The following is a 17,741-nucleotide window of genomic DNA, read 5'->3' as shown; positions in this document are numbered from 1 at the left end:
TGCATGTGTGTGTGTTCTCACCTGTGCCTGACTCACCTGCTCTGTATGAGGACGGTGATGTCACTGACGGACCTCTGAGCGAGCTCCTGCTCTCCTGTGGAGAGCGGCCTCGGCTCTGATGCTGTGGATGTTGTTGATGTGAATAGTTCATATTTTTATATCAGTGTTTCAGTCCGTCACGTTTGGATCTTTTATCTGATCATTTCTGCAGAGTGGAAACCCGCTGTGAGCAGGACATGTTCCTCTTAAATCCTCAGGCTCCGTCCGACTGTTCTGGCTGAGAAAACTTCACTGATTTTTATCAAAGTGTCACTTTTAATCCAACAAACCGACTAAAGTTTGATCTGCACTGAACCAAAGCAGCAACAGGTTCTGAGAGTTTCGTGTGTGTCTTTGAACGCACCCTGAAGCAGATCCTGCCACAGATCCTGAACCTCTGCTTCAAAAACCTTTGATAAAATCTTTATTTATTTTAGTCTTTGAAAGACAAACTCATTTTTATAAATGACTTTCTGATGTTAAGGTAATGCGTTTGACATTTTTTTTTACTTTAAATGTACATTTCTGTGTTTTTGTATTAAATTTAACATAATAAAGACGGGCAAGCTTCAGTCTGAACGCAGAGTTTATGTCTTCACAGCGTTATCAGATGGTTTTACCTTGTGTTTCTTCAGTGAGCTGTTGAGACGAAACAGGAAGAAGCTCCTTAATGAACTCCGACTGATTCACACCCAGGGACTGAAGAACAGGTCTCTTTAAAAACAGGATGAGCTCAGGGTTGCGTTTGCAGAGATAGCTCCACTTCTCAAGTAATCGTCGTCCTGTTTGTGCTGGATCCTCTCGTCTGTGCTGGTTCTTCGTGTTTTTACTGGTTTCTCTTAGGGATGGGTACTTTCATAGGTACCGACCAAATTCAGGCAAAAGTACCGGGAACCAATTCATGAAAAGTCAAAAGATACCATGTTTAGGTACCTAAATATATCCTTGTGATTATGAGGGAGTGGAAGAGTAGGAGATTTTTCATGCTGTTAGATCCTCTGGTCTGTGCTGGTTCCTCTGGTCTGTGCTGGATTCTCTGGTCTGTGCTGGATTCTCTGGTGGACTAGTTTTTAGTCATTTTACAGCATACAGACAACTTTATCTCCATCTGTAGATCTATGCACTGACAAACCACGTCATACTACAACACGATATCTGAGACTGTTTACATCCAGGTAGTAGAGCTTTAGATGACGATATCCCAAAGTGTAGCTCTACCTAACTGTTGATTAATACCTTACCTCGTGGAGCTGGAATCTGGGAAAAAGTTGTCTTGAACAAACACACGCCTTGTTCAGAGTCGGGTCTTCACCACAGTGAGTGTGAGACTCAGGGCCAACAGGTGGCGCTGCTGTCTGACTCAAATAGATCCTCCTCACAGCCTCTTTAAGATTTATGGTGTATTAAAAAGAAAGAGGTGATACAACATAAAGTTTTATTTGTTTAGTGACAGCAGAGAAGTTACAGACACGAGTTCAGTCACTGACAGGGAAGATAAAAAAATAGATAAAAATAAACCTCTTTTTAGAGTCTTCACTCAGAATGTTTAAAGATATCATCGTTAGTAGTGGTTTATTTAAAGTCTATAGATATAAATTTATATATTGATCTTTATGAGGGAGGCTGTTTAAGAGTAGGGGGTTAAGATGAACACACGAAACTCTGACATGACAAAAACAAAGTGAGAGCTGAGCCAAGTGTCGACTGGTTAACTGAATAAAAATAAATCATACTGCAGTACCTCCAGTGGCCACTAGAGCTGGTCCCCATAGAGCTCCATGTTAAAAACTTTACTGCAGGTTAATGGTTAAAGTTCACCCTGCTCTTTGACAACATGCTAACCCTGTCAGCGCCACCTTCTGGGGAAATTATGGTATCAAACATCCCTCTGTGTGCTATCCAAAACCGATGGTCACGCCGCTGTTCCACACGCCGCTGTTCCACACGCCGCTGTTCCACACGCCGCTGTTCCACACGCCGCTGTTCCACACGCCGCTGTTCCACACGCCGCTGTTCCACACGCCGCTGTTCCACACGCCGCTGTTCCACACGCCGCTGTTCCACACGCCGCTGTTCCACACGCCGCTCACTCTTTAAACGTTACGCCTCCAGAGTCAACACAAACTGGGCTTCAGGAAACCAAAGGTCGGCAACATCCATCACGCTCGCAGTCTGTGGTCTATTCTAACCTCACTTGTCTCAGTTAGCTTCATCTGAAAGGCCTGTGAGGGTTAGGGGATTATGGGAAATGTAGTTTGTTAACTGCAGCTGAACTCTTTGCTCTGGTTCTGGGTGTTTAGTCTTCAGTTCTTTCGAGGTGTTGCTCACGCCATCCAGCCGTGGATTTGTGTAGCGTCTGGTTAGCTAGCATCAGGGATTAGCATGTTAGCCCCTCCGCCCTGCAGGCTTAGCTAGCGTCCGGCACTGATGTTGCAGATCTTGCAGCTGGGGTCCTTCTTGGCGTTGACGGTGGACTGGCTCTTGAGCTGGTGTCCTGTGATCTGCGTCACCGTCCCCAAATCCAGATCCACGGGCTCCGTGTAGATCACCTCCAGGATGACGTCCTGAGCGTGGCGGAAGGACAGCGAGCCGTCCTCCTCCTCCGTGCAGCTCAGGAAGGGGTTGTTGGATCTGTCCAGAGCCGGCAGGATCTCCTTACAGAAGACGTCTCCTTTGGAGCCCTCGGGAGCCAGGACCAGGAGGACGTAGTGGTAGGACGTGTACATGCAGTAGAAGTCCCCGAAGTAGAGGTTGGTGCTCCGGTTGAAGAGGAGGTCTGCTTGGATCTGTGCAGGAACAGAGATCAAAACCAGGAATTAGGAAGATGGACCAGGAACAGGGATCTTTGGAATTATGAACAGGGGACAGGAACAGGAACCAGGAAGAGGGATCAGAAACAGTGACCCTGGTCTTTGATGGTCTTACAGTTAACAAACTGAAGAGGGACGACGGTCTGTCCCTCCACTCTGCCCTCTGATAGGATCATTAACTCATCTCTCTCTGACCTTTAGGAAGTTCTCCCTCCTGAGCAGGAACTTTAACAACCCAGGAACCCAGTTTGCGCAACCCTGACTCTGAACCTGTGGATCCAGAACTTTTGGACTCTTTAAACTCTGATCTACCCTTGAACAACTCTTGTTGTCTGTCGACGCTCCTACCTGGAAGCGGTATGGCCCGTAGGGGGAGTCCTGGGGCGGTTTCCCGGTGTTGAACTCCGTGTTGCAGCTGAAGAAGAGACCCTCCAGTTTCCCACTGATCGGCGAGCCGTGACTGCCGCTGTCGTCTTTGACCGCCGGCAGCATCCGACTGCACTGCTCATCCCTGGAGCGGTACAAGGCGCTGTGGAGGGCACACAAGGAGGGTCAGACTCAGACACAAGGGGGCGCCACACACAAAAGGGGCTCAGAAACCCACCTGGGCTCCTGGAAGTAGTCCTGCTCCTGGTTCCTGTAGAAGACGGTGAAGGGCAGCATCCTGCCGGCGATGACCTCGGCTTTCTGCAGCAGCTGCGTGAGATGGATGGTGGAGTAATCTGTGGACAGGAACAGGAGGACTGGGTTAGTCAGGGACGCCAGGAGCTGGGCCCCTCACCTGAGAGCCTGAGGCCCACCTGCTGTGCAGAACTCGATGATCTCGCTCCACTGGGAGACGGCGTATTCTCCGTCCGGCTGTTTGGTGGCGGTCTGCACGGCGATGCTGTACTCTGTTCGAGGACTCAGGAACCAGTGACCCCTCACCGTCATGGGCAGAGGAACCGCCTTCGCCACCAGCTTCGTCGGTACGTCCTGAAAAACAAACACGCAGCGTGAGAAGAGGCTGATCTTTGTGTATCAACAAAAACGCCATCATGGCTCAGGATGGCCTCACCTTGTGTTTGAACTGGTTCTCCTTCCTGCTCTCCTTCTTGTTCAGGTCGATGAAGTAGTGACTGATCCGGTCTCTCCCTCGGCTCTCCATCTCCCAGCTGATCTTGAACGAGTCGCAGGTGATGTTGGTGATCTGGATCTGCTGAGGAACCGGCAGGTCGTCCACGTCCCCGATGCCGCTGTCTGCAGACTCTGTGCCTGAACAGAAATACAAGTCCTCATGAGCTCCTCGGTCATGTGACACAGGGACGACCACACTCAGGTGAGCGTTCAGGAGAGATTTTAAACGTATGATAGTTCAGTTGATACGAGCAGCAGTCAGAGGAAAAGCCTCCACTTTGATTTCCTCTGAACAACCAGGCTCAGAGATGATGTAAGGAGATTATTTCAGAGTCACTCTTTGACATCTGTGTGTGTGTGTGTGTGTGTGTGTGTGTGTGTGTGTGTGTGTGTGTGTGTGTGTGTGTGTGTGTGTGTGTGTGTGTGTGTGTGTGTGTGTGTGTGTGTGTGTGTGTGTGTGTGTGTGAGGGATTAACCCGCTGAGGTTCAGAGAGCAGCGACTCGACTCAGGTTCAGTCAGAAAACATTAAAAACACGACGTGAAGACAAACAATAAAAAGAAAATCTTCCTAAAGCTTTTTTAATTTTGATAAACGCTCATCTGTCACGTCACTTTGTGCCCATTTACAGTGTTTATAACAGAAACATGTTATATAAACAACAAATTTATACACTGTGTTCCAAATTATTATGCTAATTGTATTTTTCACAAATTTTCCTACAGTTTGCATAAATTTGAATCATTTGCCATTAGAGTTTAATACAGATGTTGTTAAACAAACCTCTAATGATAACAGAATTAAACAAATAAAAAAACATTGAATGCACTGTTCCAAATTATTAAGCACAACAGAGTTTTAATGCATTTTATGCGTTGTTAAGACTGACTTTATTGTATTAAGGGTCGGTATTTACGGGAATCAAAAGCTTCTTCAATCAGAAACATCTTTAAACAGGTCGAGTAACATTTCAACATAGGACCCCTCGTTTGATGGCAGCTTCACTTTTCTTCAATCCATCAAAAATGTGAGTTTTTTTGGAGAGTTTCTGCTTGAATTTCTCTGCAGGTTGTCAGAATACCCTCCCAGAGCTGCTGTTTGGATGTAAACTGTCTTTCCCCCTCATCAATATTTTGTTCGAGGATGCTCCAAAGGTTCTCAGTAGGGTTGAGGTCAGGAGATGATGGGGCCACACCATGAGTTTCTCTCCTTTTATGCCCATGGCAGCCAGTGCTGCAGATGTGTTCCTCGCAGCATGAGATGGTGCATTGTCATTAGGGCTGCAGCTGTCAAATATTTTAATATTCGAGTATTCTACTGAATATTCCATCAATTAATCGAGTAATCGGATAAAATACATTTTTGTTTAGTTAAAGAGCAGTTATTTTTCAAACAAACATTTTTCTCTTTAAGAAATGGATTTTTCTGATTCAGCATGTCAGTAAGAGCACTTGCTTTGGTAGCTCCAAAATCTGTAAACACACTTTGACACATTTTTTGTGCCTTGTACGTCTCATCAAATGTTGCGGACCCAAATGGCACCCGTTTCGTAGAATGACCCATTAGTCTCCAAACTCCAGAAAAGAAGCTAGATTTGTTGCTAGTTGCTATTTTGTATAAGAGTTAGCTTGAAGGGTCTGAAAACACTTTTAATATGGCCTCAGCTCGATTTAAAATACCACTCTTTGACCTTTTTTTAAATTAAACGATTCCTCGAGGCGGAGAAAATTACTCGAGTATTTTTTGTAATCGAGTACCTCGAATCATTCGAGGAATCGTTTCAGCTCTAATTGTCATGCATGAAGATGATTTTGTTTCCAAATGCTCGCTTCTTCCTTTTGTACCATTGAAGGAAGTGGTGAGACAGGAAGTCCACATACTTTTCAGAAGTCATTTTGACACCGTCAGGGACCCTAAAGGGACCAACTAGCTTCCTTCCTATGATTGTGGCCCAAAACATGACTCCGCCCCCTCCTTGCTGACGTCGTAGCCTTGTTGGGACATGGTGGCCATTCACCAACCATCCACTGCTCCATCCATCAGGACCATCCAGGGTTGCACGGCATTCATCCGTGAACAAAACATTTAGAAAATGTGTCTTCATGTATTTTGGGCCCCCTGCAGCTGTTTCTGCTTGTGTAATTAGTTAAGGGGGGGTCGAACAGAAGGTTTACGCACAGCTGCAGCCTTTGGAGGATCCTACACCTTGATGTTTGCGGGACTCCAGAGGCAGCAGCAGCTTCAAATACCTGTTTGCTGCTTTGTAACGGCATTTTAGCAGCTGCTCTCTTAATCCCATTCATTAGTCTGGCAGAAATCTTCCTTATTGTGCCTTAATCTGCACCAACTCGCTTTGTTCTGAATCAGACACAAATCTCTTCAGAGTACAATGCTCACGCTTAAGTTTTGGTGAAATATCTCAGGTTTTCATACCTTGCTCAAGGCATTTAACTATTTCACACTTTTCAGCAGCAGAGATCATTTCTCTTTCCCATATTGCTTGGAAATAGTCGTCTGCTTCATAATGTGGAACATCCTCTGTGGGAGTTTTTCCTTTCACTGGACGCACCTGGAAACTGATTATCACAGGTGTAGGAGATTGACTTCAGTGATTCAAAGAGCCCTGAGACAAAGACCGTTCATGAGTTTACTTGAAAATCAAAAATATTTAGTCTTTATGTCACCAAAATGCAGTCTGCAGAATAATTTTGAATCATATTCAAAGACTCTTGGTTGAAGGTTTTATTTGTTTTCCGTCTTTTTCATTTCCTGATGTTTCGTCTCTGAACCTATGAACTCTTTTTGCAGCTTTTGACCTCCATAGCGTTGAACACTGATGGTTTCTGTCCTCCTCCTCTGCTCCTAACTTGTTTACTCCCTCTGTATTCATCCCTCTCTCCTCTCTTCCTCCTCTTCCTCCTCTTCCTCCTCTCTGGAGGACAAAAGACCTCAGAGAGCTCAACAGGAAGGCTTTGAGGAGGACGAGGACAGTTCAGTCTGCCAGCGTGACGCCTCGTTACGGCTCACATCAGATGATTTGTCTGTGTGAGGAGGACTAAGGCCCCTCATCAGGAGGAGGAGGAGGAGGAGGAGGAAGAGGAGGAGGACCAGAACCTTCACAGACTCTTAATGAGGGGCCGGTTTTTACACATGGACCTGAAGGAAAGAGATGTAAAGCTGTGAGAGGACAGGAGGAAAAGAAGACACGCTAGGTTTTTTTTGACTCCTCCTTTGAGTCCTCCTCCTCCTCCTCCTCCTCCCCCTCCTCCTCCTCCTCCTCCAGATGACAGTAGCCTCTCCTGGGAACAGGCGTCTCTGGTGTTTCTTGTTGGCAGCTTGATGTCTGTGTTAGGACAGACTGAACATCTCATTGTCTGAGAGAGCAGCCTGGTTAAAAACAGGAAGTTAGTGATGTCATAAATATACACGACCATCAGGCGCTCGCCATCAGAGGCGTCAAACATTTTCCCCTTCATTACTCAAGTAAAGGTTTAGATACTCGGGTTTAAAAAGACTTTTGTAGAAATTGAAGTATCAACTCCAGCTTTTTACTTCAGGAAAAGTGTAAAAACTTCTTAAAGTATTAAAAAAAGTAACTTAAAGGGGGAAAATGCTGTTAAGGTCAAAAGCGTGTAATTTTTCTGTGGTGTAATTTGCGTCATGTGCAGGTGTGTTGGAGCAGCGAGGCTGTTTTTAAAATGTGCAGATTAAAAATCACAGATATTTACCTGAGGATGTTAGGAGTAGACGTAAAAAGTTGGCTAAAAAATAATTACTCAAGTAAAGTAGAGATGAACGCAAAACCTTTGTCCCTGAGCATCGATAAACCTGGTCCTCCTTCTCACTGGAGCCAGGTCTGGGTTTTCAGCCGTAACAGACGCCACCTGACAGGTGAGCTCTCTACGCTCAGTTGGTCTCGTTTACATTCACATTCAAATCTGGAGCAGCAGCTTCACAGGAAGCAGACGGACGGACTCACCCTGTCCTCTGAGCAGTCTGTGATCCACTGAACGGTTTCTCTGCTCCTCATGAACCGGATCACTGAGGGATGCAAACCCTGATGTGGTTTTAGCTCTCATCAGACCGATCAGCTGCGCCTGTATGCTTTGTTTGAGTTTGGACTCTCAAACCTGAGGACGTTTGTTTTGGCACACTGTGCAGATCAGCTGATCTGCCTGGATCATCTTTTGGATGATATTCGGCTCACATGTAGTCCAGGACCAGTTCTCTGACTTAAATAATGTGTGTTACATAAACCCTGTGGTGGTTTTGTAAGCCCAGACCGAGTCAACAGTTTTTTTTTTGTCATTTTCCACGAGACCCCCAGAAACCAGGACCCTTCCTGGGAATTATAATCCTTCACTTCCTCTGAGCAAGCTGATCCTGATGCTAATCTCTGCTAATCTGCAGAGAGTCCGTTAGCCGCTGCTCCGCTGGGAGCTAACACCAGGATCATCCTCATCAGACCTGCTTCACAGTCGAAGTCCTGAAGGAGGGACTGCACGCTGACCTCAGGGACCCAGGCCAGACTCAGGACCTGACCGAGTGTCCTCAGCTTTTTATCAATTCAGGATGGACTCTGGAGCTGCTTTTAGTCCTCCAGGGGGGGCAGAGGTTCCCTGGTCTTTGTGAGACTCTGAGTTCAGTAACCATGGAAACGAACTCGAAAAGAAGATGTTAAAAACGTACACACAGATTCTGTTTGGAGGAAGCTGGATCCTCATTGGACGACACAGCTGTCAATCATGATGTCACATCTGCTCTTTGAACAACATCAAATTCAGAAAACTTTATTTAAAATAAATCAGCATGATAAGAGACAAACGCTTCTTTAAAGTTACAGTTTGACCCATGTTCTGTCTGTCTACATGGAGGAGGCGGAGCTTATCCTCTTTACAGCAGACAGCCAGCAGGGGGAGCTCTAAAAACTCTGGCTCTACTTTCCAGCAGACTTTCCAGCATCTGATTTGTTTTGCAGATGAAGAAGCAAACCGTCTTTCAGAGCCCGACTGACTTTAACCAGAGACTCTGAGAGTCCATCATGAGACACAAAGCGGGACGCTAGACCGTCCCCGTAAAGCTCCAACAACAACACAACAACAGAGCTGCAGAGTGGAAACACACGTAAACACAGACTGACCTTCCCTGTCACACAGCTGCAGGCTCTTCAGCTCCACGCTGGGACTGCTCAGGCTGCTGGGAGACCCCGACATGTTCAGGTCCTCACAGAGACAGGAAGTCACCCTGACAGAGACCAGACAGAGACCATCGGTCCAGCAGCTGAGAGGCTCCGCTTCATCTGACCGCTGCTCGCCACAGCCCTCCCTCCTCTCTCTGTCACACACTCACGCTCTCTCTCTTTGGTGACATCATGGGACGATCAAAGAGAGAAACAGAGAGAGAGAGAGATTTGTTTGAAGCAGCTGGAGCTGAAATGAAATGAAAGTACTTAATTTAGAAATAAAAAATAAATAAATAAATAAAAGTATCTATAAATATTGAATAGAATATATTATTTTCAATTATAAAAATAATAAAATTAAAATCAGTTTTTTAAACAAGACTTAAAATCTGTGTGATGAAATACACAATGTACAGAGCGACACCAAAAAATAAAAAAAATAAGAATTAGAAAAGAGAAGCAAAAAGAAAGCGGCAGAAGAAAAAGTAAGTTCACCACGAGGTTAAACACAAGAAAAAGAGACAAAAGCCTGAAAAACTGTCCTGAGTTCTGATGAATCCATTTCTTGCATTCTTTTTGGAAACCCTGGACGGGCCCTGGAGAAAAGGCTGAATGTCTGTTACTGTGAAATGATTTCTACAGATTTGGATAAAATGATTTCAAAGTCATTTAAAAGTTTAATGAACCCTGGACCTAAACACCCCGGCCACCAGGGGGAGCTGTCACTGTCAGGTAACCCTGAGTTTGGTGTTGTAGATCAGAGAGCACGGCGTCATAAAGGACTCAAAGATGGTCCCATCAGTGATCCTGACGCTCTCCCTCGGTATCCCTGGCTCTGGTCGTTGGTCCGTTTCCTCCCCCCCTCTAGTGATGTCATCATGTGTGGATTAAACATGGAGTCAGCTGGAGGAGGGAGGGATTACAGGAGGCAGGGAGTGAATTAAACCACTGCTTATATAAGCAGATTAACCACACACACAAACACACACTTTTCAACATCTGTGAGGACAGTCAGTGACTCGGATCTTTTAAAATCATAGTTTGGGTCTTTATGAAAGTTTGGTTGTGAAACTCTCTGAGCATCTCCATCCTGCAGCAGGTCAACAGGCTCCAAGGTCTCTGGTGGACTGACTCCTCCCTCCTGATGACATCATGCAGATAATGTGACGTGGAAAGCTGTGATTGGCAGGAAGAACTCAAATGTAGAGGCTGCTCAGACGTGTTTGGTCAGTGTCTTTATTTCAGAAATACGAGTCCTAAAACATCAGGATTAACTGACATACTTTGCTCAGTCCTGGAGGCCTACTACACAGAACGGATCTTCATGCTGATGCTCTTCAGGGAGTAGTCGTGGCCTTTCCAATGTTCCCACTCCACCCCAACAGCAAAGATGGTACCATCAGCGCCCCAGCGATAGACCCCGTTTGGATTCGCATCAAGGCATTTTCCGTACCAGAACGCTCCTAAAAACATTTTGGCACAGTTTGATGGATGGGCATCCTGGTCTCTGTCGAAGGTGGAGAACTTGTTTCCGTTGTGATGAGCCAGGGAGTCTCCTACAGAGAGAGCAAACGGTGAGATCAGAATGCTACAACTTCACAAACTCACAACTTAACACAAAATCACCTGAGACTGACCCACCTGCTCCTCCATCACTGAACTCAGAAACCTCCAGTTTGTATCCGTTGGCCTCCGAGTCGATGGAGAAGGAGGAGTAGCGAGCGTACGCTTTGTTCCCCTCAAAGTCCTCCATGTCCACCAGCAGCTCGTTCCTCTTCCTCTGGGTCAGGTGGAAGAGACTCTCCAGACCTGAAGGATCCACACAGAGACACATGAAGACGTCTGCCTCCCCTGAGAGACTCAAGCATCTGGACTCAAACCCTTCAATGAAGAGACCTGAGGAGCTCAACTAGGACAGAGTCCTGATCCAGCTCATCTCTCACCCAGCCAGTACTCTCCAGCAGCCGTCCCAAAGCCCGCCTTGTAGTGGTCCCAGGGTCTGTAGAAGTTCACCGAGCCATCCATCCTCCTCTGGAAGACCTGGAGGACCAGGGAGAGGACTGGTCAGCTGACACACCACATCCTGACATCACTTTTGGGTTAATGCACTCACCGTCCAGCGTCCTCCCAGGGAGTCCATGTCACAGAACACCTACACACACACACACACACACACACACACACACACACACACACACACACACACACACACACACAGATTAATTAACAGACCCGATCTGCTCAGAAACCCCAAACTCATGTATCTGTGCCGCAGTCTGCTGCTGATCTGTCTCTATTAGGGATGATGTCATGACCTACCTGAACAGCAGAGGTGGCTCCGATTGGATAGATGGTGTACACTCCACTGGGCCGAGTGTTGTCATTGTCGTAGATGTCACTGCAGTCGAGTGGCAGGAAGAGCTGGGCGCTGATCAGCTGAGGAGCCAGCAGGACGAAGACTGACAGCAGCTGGGACAGAGGAACAGACTCTGATCATCCAACAGGTAAACCTACAGACCACCTGAGCTCCTGGAGAGGGCTCAGTATCACCACAATTAGGATGAACTGATTTATTATTAGTATCTTTGTCATCCACCAAAGGTACCAAACCAAACTAAGAACTTTGAAAGAGAAGACCTGAGCTACGTACCTTCATGGTCATGGTCCCGTGATAAATGAGCCGAAGAAAATCTGGACAGTTTTTTATTGCAGAGCTTCGTTTCTCATTAAAGATTAAACAGCTGTTATCAAACATGTCCTTCAGCCTGAGTGTGCCTTTGGATTAAAACCTTACTGAGTGGACGTTGGCAGGCTTGAAGGAAGTTATCTGATTTCCTTAGCTTCCTCAATCTTTGTCAAACTCCACCATTAAACCCAGTATAAGGTGATTGCCCCCGCAGCCTTTAATGAACAATATGTTACTCATTAACCAAACATGATTTATGTTTCTGTAATCGTCAATCCATTATTGGACTCCAAACACTATCTTTAATGATACAATAAACAGTGGGGAAAATAAGTATTGAAAGCGTCAACTTTTTTCTCACTACATTTATTTCCAAAGCTGCAATTCAAACAAAATTTCTCCCAGACATTGGCATTAACTCAAATAATCCACACATGAAAAGAAATCACAACGTCCAGGTCCATAAATAATGATTATGGTGAATTAAGTACGATAACACAGGAAAAAAGTATTGAACACACCATGGAAAGGCTGTATACTTTGGACAGGAAATGCACCATACCACCTGAAATCTATAGCTAGCAGTTAAATAGCACACACCTCATGATGGGTACAGGCAAAGAGCTCTCTGAAGACATTCACAACCTGATTGTTGCTCAGCATCAGAATGGAACTGGTTACAGACTTATATCAAAGCACCTGAATATTCCAGTCAGCACCGTTGGGGCCATTATTCACAAGTGGAAGAAGCACCACCTTACCATCAACAGGCCACGCACAGGAGCTCCCTGAAGATTTCTGACCAGGGAGTCAGAAAGATAGTCAGAAGAGGACTCAACCAGCCAAGGACCACCCTGAAAGTGCTCCAGAAAGACTTGGAGGCAGCAGGTACAATTGTTACAGAGAAAACAACAGGCAATGCCCTCCACCACCATGGCCTCTATGGACGCTCAGCCCACAAGACTCCATTCCTCAAGAAAAGGCATGTTGAAGCTGGTTTAAAGTTTGCTAAACAGCATCTTGACAAGCCTGTAGAATACTGGGAGAATGTTGTCTGGTCAGATGAGACCAAAACTGAACTTTTGGGCTGTCATACTACAGACCATGTTTGGAGGAGAAATGGCTCTGCACATCAGCCAAAAAACACTACACCAACAGTGAAGTTTGGAGGTGAAGCATCATGGCATGGGGTTGTTTCTCATCTCATGGTGTTGGCAAACTTCATATAACTGACGAAGCAATGAATGGAGCCATGTATGGGGAAATTCTTGATCTGAATCTGCTGCCATCCACCAGGATGATGAAGATGAGACGTGGCTGGACCTTCCAGCAGGACAACCATCCAAAGCACGCGGCAAAGTTGACTCTCAAATGGTTTCAGAAAAAGAAAATCAATCTGTTAGAACGGCCGAGTCAATCACCTGACTTCAATCCAACTGAACATTTGTGGAAAGAAGTAAAGAAAAGGGTTCACCAGAGGGCACCAAAGAATATTCCAGATTTAAAGACAATCTGTGCAGAGGAATGGGCCAAAATCACACCTGAGCAGTGTGGGCCATTAGTTCAAACATACAAGAAGCTTCTGGAAGCTGTCACTGCAAACAAAGGCTTCTCCACTAAGTATTAGATCAATCAATCTTTATTTGTATAGGGCAAAATCATAAACGTTATCTCAAGACACTTTACAGAAACATTTACAGGTCTAGACCTGTAAATGTTAATAAAATTTTATTAGCAGAAACCTAACATCAAGACAAGATAAGGAGTCTTATCGTAATCCACCATGAGTACAGGACTTTGCAGCATTTAGCAAGTTACAGTGGCAGGGAGAAACTTCCCTTTAACAGGCAGAAACCTCGGACAGAACCAGACTCATGTTAGACAGACAGAAAGCAGTGGTCTGATCAGACCTTCAAACTTCCAGGAAACCTCTCCTCAGGTCTTTGCTCTCCTTGTGCAGCAGCGGATCTAAGAGCAGTTTGTTTCTCGTCTGAAGGTTGGAAAGAGTCACGCTGTTCTGTAGATCAGCTGCCTACTGCACAGGACGGATCTTCATGCTGATGCTCTTCAGGGAGTAGTCGTTGCCTTTCCAACGTTCCCACTCCACCCCAACAGCATGGATGGTAGCATCAGCGCCCCAGCGATAGACCCCGTTTGGGTTCGCATCATGGCAACTTCCGTACCAGAACGCTCCTAAATAGACTTTGGCACAGTTGGTGAAGTGGTCATCCTGGTCTCTGTCGAAGGTGGAGAACTTGTTTCCATTGTGATGAGCCAGGGAGTTTCCTACAGAGAGAGCAAACAGTGAGACCAGAAAATTACAACTTCACCAACTCATAACTTTACACAAAATAACCTGAGACTGACCCACCTGCTCCTCCATCACTGAACTCAGAAACCTCCAGTTTGTATCCGTTGGCCTCCGAGTCGATGGAGAAGGAGGAGTAGCGAGCGTACGCTTTGTTCCCATCAAAGTCCTCCATGTCCACCAGCAGCTCGTTCCTCTTCCTCTGGGTCAGGTGGAAGAGACTCTCCAGACCTGAAGGATCCACACAGAGACACATGAATACGTCTGCCTCCCCTGAGAGACTCAAGCATCTGGACTCAAACCCTTTAATGAGGAGACCTGAGGAGCTCAACCAGGACAGAGTCCTGATCCAGCTCCATCCAGCTCATCTCTCACCCAGCCAGTACTCTCCAGCAGCCGCCCCAAAGCCCGCCTTGTAGTGGTCCCAGGGTCTGTAGAAGTTCACCGAGCCATCCATCCTCCTCTGGAAGACCTGGAGGACCAGGGAGAGGACTGGTCAGCTGACACACCACATCCTGACATCACTTTTGGGTTAAAGCACTCACCGTCCAGCGTCCTCCCAGGGAGTCCATGTCACAGAACACCTACACACACACACACACACTGATTAATCCCAAACACAATGATCTGTGCCGCAGTCTGCTGCTGGTCTAAACTCTGATCTGTCTCTATCAGGGATGATGTCATGACCTACCTGGACAGCAGAGGTGGCTCCGATTGGATAGATGGTGTACACTCCACTGGGCCGAGTGTTGTTTTTGTTGTAGATGTCACTGCAGTCGAGTGGCAGGAGGAGCTGGGCGCTGATCAGCTGAGGAGCCAGCAGGACGAAGACTGACAGCAGCTGGGACAGAGGAGCAGACTCTGATCATCCAGGTAAACCCACAGACCACCTGAGCTCCTGGAGAGGGCTCAGTATCACCACAGAGAGAAGAACTTATCTACGTACCTTCATGGTCATGGTCCCGAGGTTAGATGGGCTGTAGAAAATCTTGACTCTTTTTTATTGCATCGCTTTGTTTGTTGTTAAAGATTAAACAGCTGTTAGCAAACATGTCCTTTAGCCTGAATGTTTGGATTACAAACCGTACTGAGTGGACGTTGGCTAAAGTTGGAAGTTTGAAAGGAAGTTGAGTCTGATTTGTGGGCGGATGTGGCTCAGTGGTAGAGTTACCGTCACAAACCGATGAGTTATAGTTGCTCCTCCCTTGTTCAGTGGGACATGATCTGTTCAGACTGAAATCCTGATGAAACCAGGCTGTAAACATGTTTGTTTCTGCTGTAGCTTTCTGATTGGCTGTGTATGTGGCTTCTGCTCTTTCTGTACACAGCCTCTGGTGGACACCCAAGGAACTGCAGTCTTAGTCATGGCTCATTCCCAAACCACCCCCTACACACTACCCCTTCATGGCCGAGTGTCACTCCAAAAGAAGTCACACTCCTGGCTGTGGAGGGCACTTTAATTGAAGGGCGTCTCCAGCAGTGAGTCAGTGCCCATAGAACTCCATGTTAAATAAACTGTAGTTCCCTGAGTGTCCACAAGTCTGATTCCATCAGTGAGCCAGTCCCCATAGAAATCCATGTTTAGATAAATTGCAGTTCCTTACCTGTCCACTAGAGTTTCTCTTCAGCAGTGAGTCAGTCCCCATAGAACTCCATGTGAAAATAAACTGCAGTTCCCTAGGTGTCCACTAGAGTTTCTCTTCAGCAGTGAGTCAGACCCCATAGAACTCCATGTTAAAATAAACTGCAGTTCCCTAGGTGTCCACTAGAGTTTCTCTTCAGCAGTGAGTCAGACCCCATAGAAATCCATGTTAAAATAAACTGCAGTTCCCTACCTGTCCACTAGAGTTTCTCTTCAGCAGTGAGTTAGTCCCCATAGAAATCCATGTTAAAATAAATTGCAGTTCCCTACCTGTCCACTAGAGTTTCTCTTCAGCAGTGAGTTAGTCCCCATAGAAATCTATGTTAAAATAAATTGCAGTTCCCTACCTGTCCACTAGAGTTTCTCTTCAGCAGTGAGTTAGTCCCCATAGAAATCTATGTTAAAATAAATTGCAGTTCCCTACCTGTCCACTAGAGTTTCTCTTCAGCAGTGAGTTAAGCCCCATAGAAATCTATGTTAAAATAAATTGCAGTTCCCTACCTGTCCACTAGAGTTTCTCTTCAGCAGTGAGTCAGTCCCCATAGAACTCCATGTTAAAATAAACTGCAGTTCCCTGAGTTTCCACTAGAGTCTGTCTTCTTTAAATGCTTTATTGAGACCTAAAGATGGAGGGTTTCCCAGCATGCTCAGCAGCTTCTTGCTGTCTATAAACATGTCATGGTTTTTCTGGTAGTCTCTAGAATGTCAAGATGAACAGTCCTCCCCTGACGTCATTCATTAAAAACAAAAAACACTCTGACCACCGGCAGGTTAGGGTCAGGAAAAGACTGGCTGTTCCGGAAAAGTCCCAAATTTCCCGATGGCCATTCCGCCCCTACAGATTACGCAATCTTAAAATTCTCCAACAACGGTGTCTGGCACTGTCCCCTGTTCGAGCAGCGTGATTGACAGGCGACTCTGCCACAGCCCGCCCCCTCTCACTCATGCTGCAGCACGGCCCAACATGAAAGAGAGGAAATCCCCTGTATCCCCATACGCCAGTCCGCCCTTGCTGATAACAGCTGTTTGTTCCCAAAACTGACACAGCGATAACAGTGACACACATGGATTTCATTGGGATGGGGCAGATACCTGCTCTCCTGCCTCCTGTGTGTGTGAAATAATGAGAATCATTCTCAGTTTGAAGCCACACCAGCTGTCTCGTTTTTTCTTCTTCAGTATCATAAAATCAGAAGCCATTACGATGGCACAATGACAGGGGCTACATCATACTTCAAATAATTTTAAGGGATCCCAAATGTCTTTCAATCTTGTTACCATCTGACATTTCCAATTAAACAAATGAATTAAAGGTCCCATATTCTGCAAAAATCACTTTATTAAGTCTTTTAGTGAAATTTGTGGGTCTTTGTCTTTCCTCCCAGCCCACAAAATGTGATATTTAATGACCAAACCTGTTCTTAGTAGATCTTGTGAATATAAAATCTTGACCTAAAACGAGCTGTTTGGAATTTTGGGGGTTTGCCGACATCAGCGATTCCCTTTTTTGACCAATCAGGAGCAAGTCTGACCTGATTGGTCCACCAGAGCAGATACCCCCGGCCCCCCTCTCTGCACACTCTCAGGGAGGAGAATGCCACCGTTGAAGAGCCATCACTGCTCTGTTTTTGGCTGTAAACAGCCACATAGTTCCATGCTCAAGCTTCCCATCTCAGAAGAAGACAGACTAAGTGTCTAGAGTTCATTTATCAGGAAATGTTCCAGCTACACTCAGTAAAACTGAGCATGTGTGTGCTAGTCACTTCACGGCCGACTGCTTTTCCAACTTTGGACAGTCCAACAGAGGGCTAGCCAATAGACTGGTCCTGAATCCAGGCGCATTACCAACCATCCTCCAACAAACCTGGGACCCTGGAAATGTGAGTATTTTAAATGCTGTGTGCTGTGGAGCAGATGGAAGAGCTTTTCCTCAGTGTCCCCCCTGTCTCTGTGTTA

At 46.1% G+C, this 17,741-nt stretch overlaps 3 protein-coding genes across 3 annotated transcripts; all 3 read right to left on the bottom strand.

The window, feature by feature from the left end:
- Positions 1 to 1,484: 1,484 nt before the first annotated feature.
- Positions 1,485 to 9,293, bottom strand: LOC141785610 (phytanoyl-CoA hydroxylase-interacting protein-like). The gene is made up of 6 exons (XM_074664030.1): positions 9,105 to 9,293; positions 3,907 to 4,103; positions 3,650 to 3,824; positions 3,454 to 3,571; positions 3,198 to 3,378; positions 1,485 to 2,825 (listed from the first exon to the last, which is right to left on the bottom strand). The coding sequence occupies exons 1-6, from the start codon at positions 9,175 to 9,177 to the stop codon at positions 2,451 to 2,453; spliced, it is 1,119 nt and encodes a 372-aa protein (XP_074520131.1). The 5' UTR covers positions 9,178 to 9,293; the 3' UTR covers positions 1,485 to 2,450.
- Positions 9,294 to 10,451: 1,158 nt separating this feature from the next.
- On the bottom strand, positions 10,452 to 11,808 carry LOC141785494 (microfibril-associated glycoprotein 4-like). Its single transcript, XM_074663833.1, has 6 exons — positions 11,797 to 11,808; positions 11,466 to 11,633; positions 11,260 to 11,298; positions 11,090 to 11,186; positions 10,788 to 10,955; positions 10,452 to 10,702 (listed from the first exon to the last, which is right to left on the bottom strand). The coding sequence occupies exons 1-6, from the start codon at positions 11,806 to 11,808 to the stop codon at positions 10,452 to 10,454; spliced, it is 735 nt and encodes a 244-aa protein (XP_074519934.1).
- Positions 11,809 to 13,864: 2,056 nt separating this feature from the next.
- Positions 13,865 to 15,101, bottom strand: LOC141785492 (microfibril-associated glycoprotein 4-like). The gene is made up of 6 exons (XM_074663832.1): positions 15,090 to 15,101; positions 14,835 to 15,002; positions 14,686 to 14,724; positions 14,516 to 14,612; positions 14,204 to 14,371; positions 13,865 to 14,118 (listed from the first exon to the last, which is right to left on the bottom strand). The coding sequence occupies exons 1-6, from the start codon at positions 15,099 to 15,101 to the stop codon at positions 13,865 to 13,867; spliced, it is 738 nt and encodes a 245-aa protein (XP_074519933.1).
- Positions 15,102 to 17,741: the final 2,640 nt, after the last annotated feature.

This window comes from Halichoeres trimaculatus, unplaced genomic scaffold, assembly GCF_033239565.1.
Source record: "Halichoeres trimaculatus isolate MK-OKI-2021-1 unplaced genomic scaffold, fHalTri1.1 fHalTri1_scaffold_23, whole genome shotgun sequence".
NCBI lineage: Eukaryota > Metazoa > Chordata > Actinopteri > Labriformes > Labridae > Halichoeres > Halichoeres trimaculatus.
Note: the sequence above shows the minus strand (reverse complement) of the source record. Positions and strands in the feature narration are given on the sequence as shown.

Bases quoted from the DNA above. Each gene is read 5' to 3' on its own strand.
- LOC141785494 (XM_074663833.1), bottom strand. The intron at 11,299-11,465 runs GTAGGTCATGAC...GTGTGTGTGTAG, and splicing joins GAGCCACCTCTGCTGTTCAG to GTGTTCTGTGACATGGACTC. The intron at 10,703-10,787 runs GTGGGTCAGTCT...CTCTCTCTGTAG, and splicing joins GTTCAGTGATGGAGGAGCAG to GAGACTCCCTGGCTCATCAC.
- LOC141785492 (XM_074663832.1), bottom strand. The intron at 14,613-14,685 runs GTGAGTGCTTTA...CTGGTCCTCCAG, and splicing joins CCCTGGGAGGACGCTGGACG to GTCTTCCAGAGGAGGATGGA. The intron at 14,372-14,515 runs GTGAGAGATGAG...TGGATCCTTCAG, and splicing joins TGCTGGAGAGTACTGGCTGG to GTCTGGAGAGTCTCTTCCAC.
- LOC141785610 (XM_074664030.1), bottom strand. From the start codon at position 9,177: ATGTCGGGGTCTCCCAGCAGCCTGAGCAGTCCCAGCGTGGAGCTGAAG. The intron at 4,104-9,104 runs GTCAGTCTGTGT...ATTTCTGTTCAG, and splicing joins GCAGCTGTGTGACAGGGAAG to GCACAGAGTCTGCAGACAGC. The intron at 3,572-3,649 runs GTGGGCCTCAGG...TCCTGTCCACAG, and splicing joins CATCGAGTTCTGCACAGCAG to ATTACTCCACCATCCATCTC.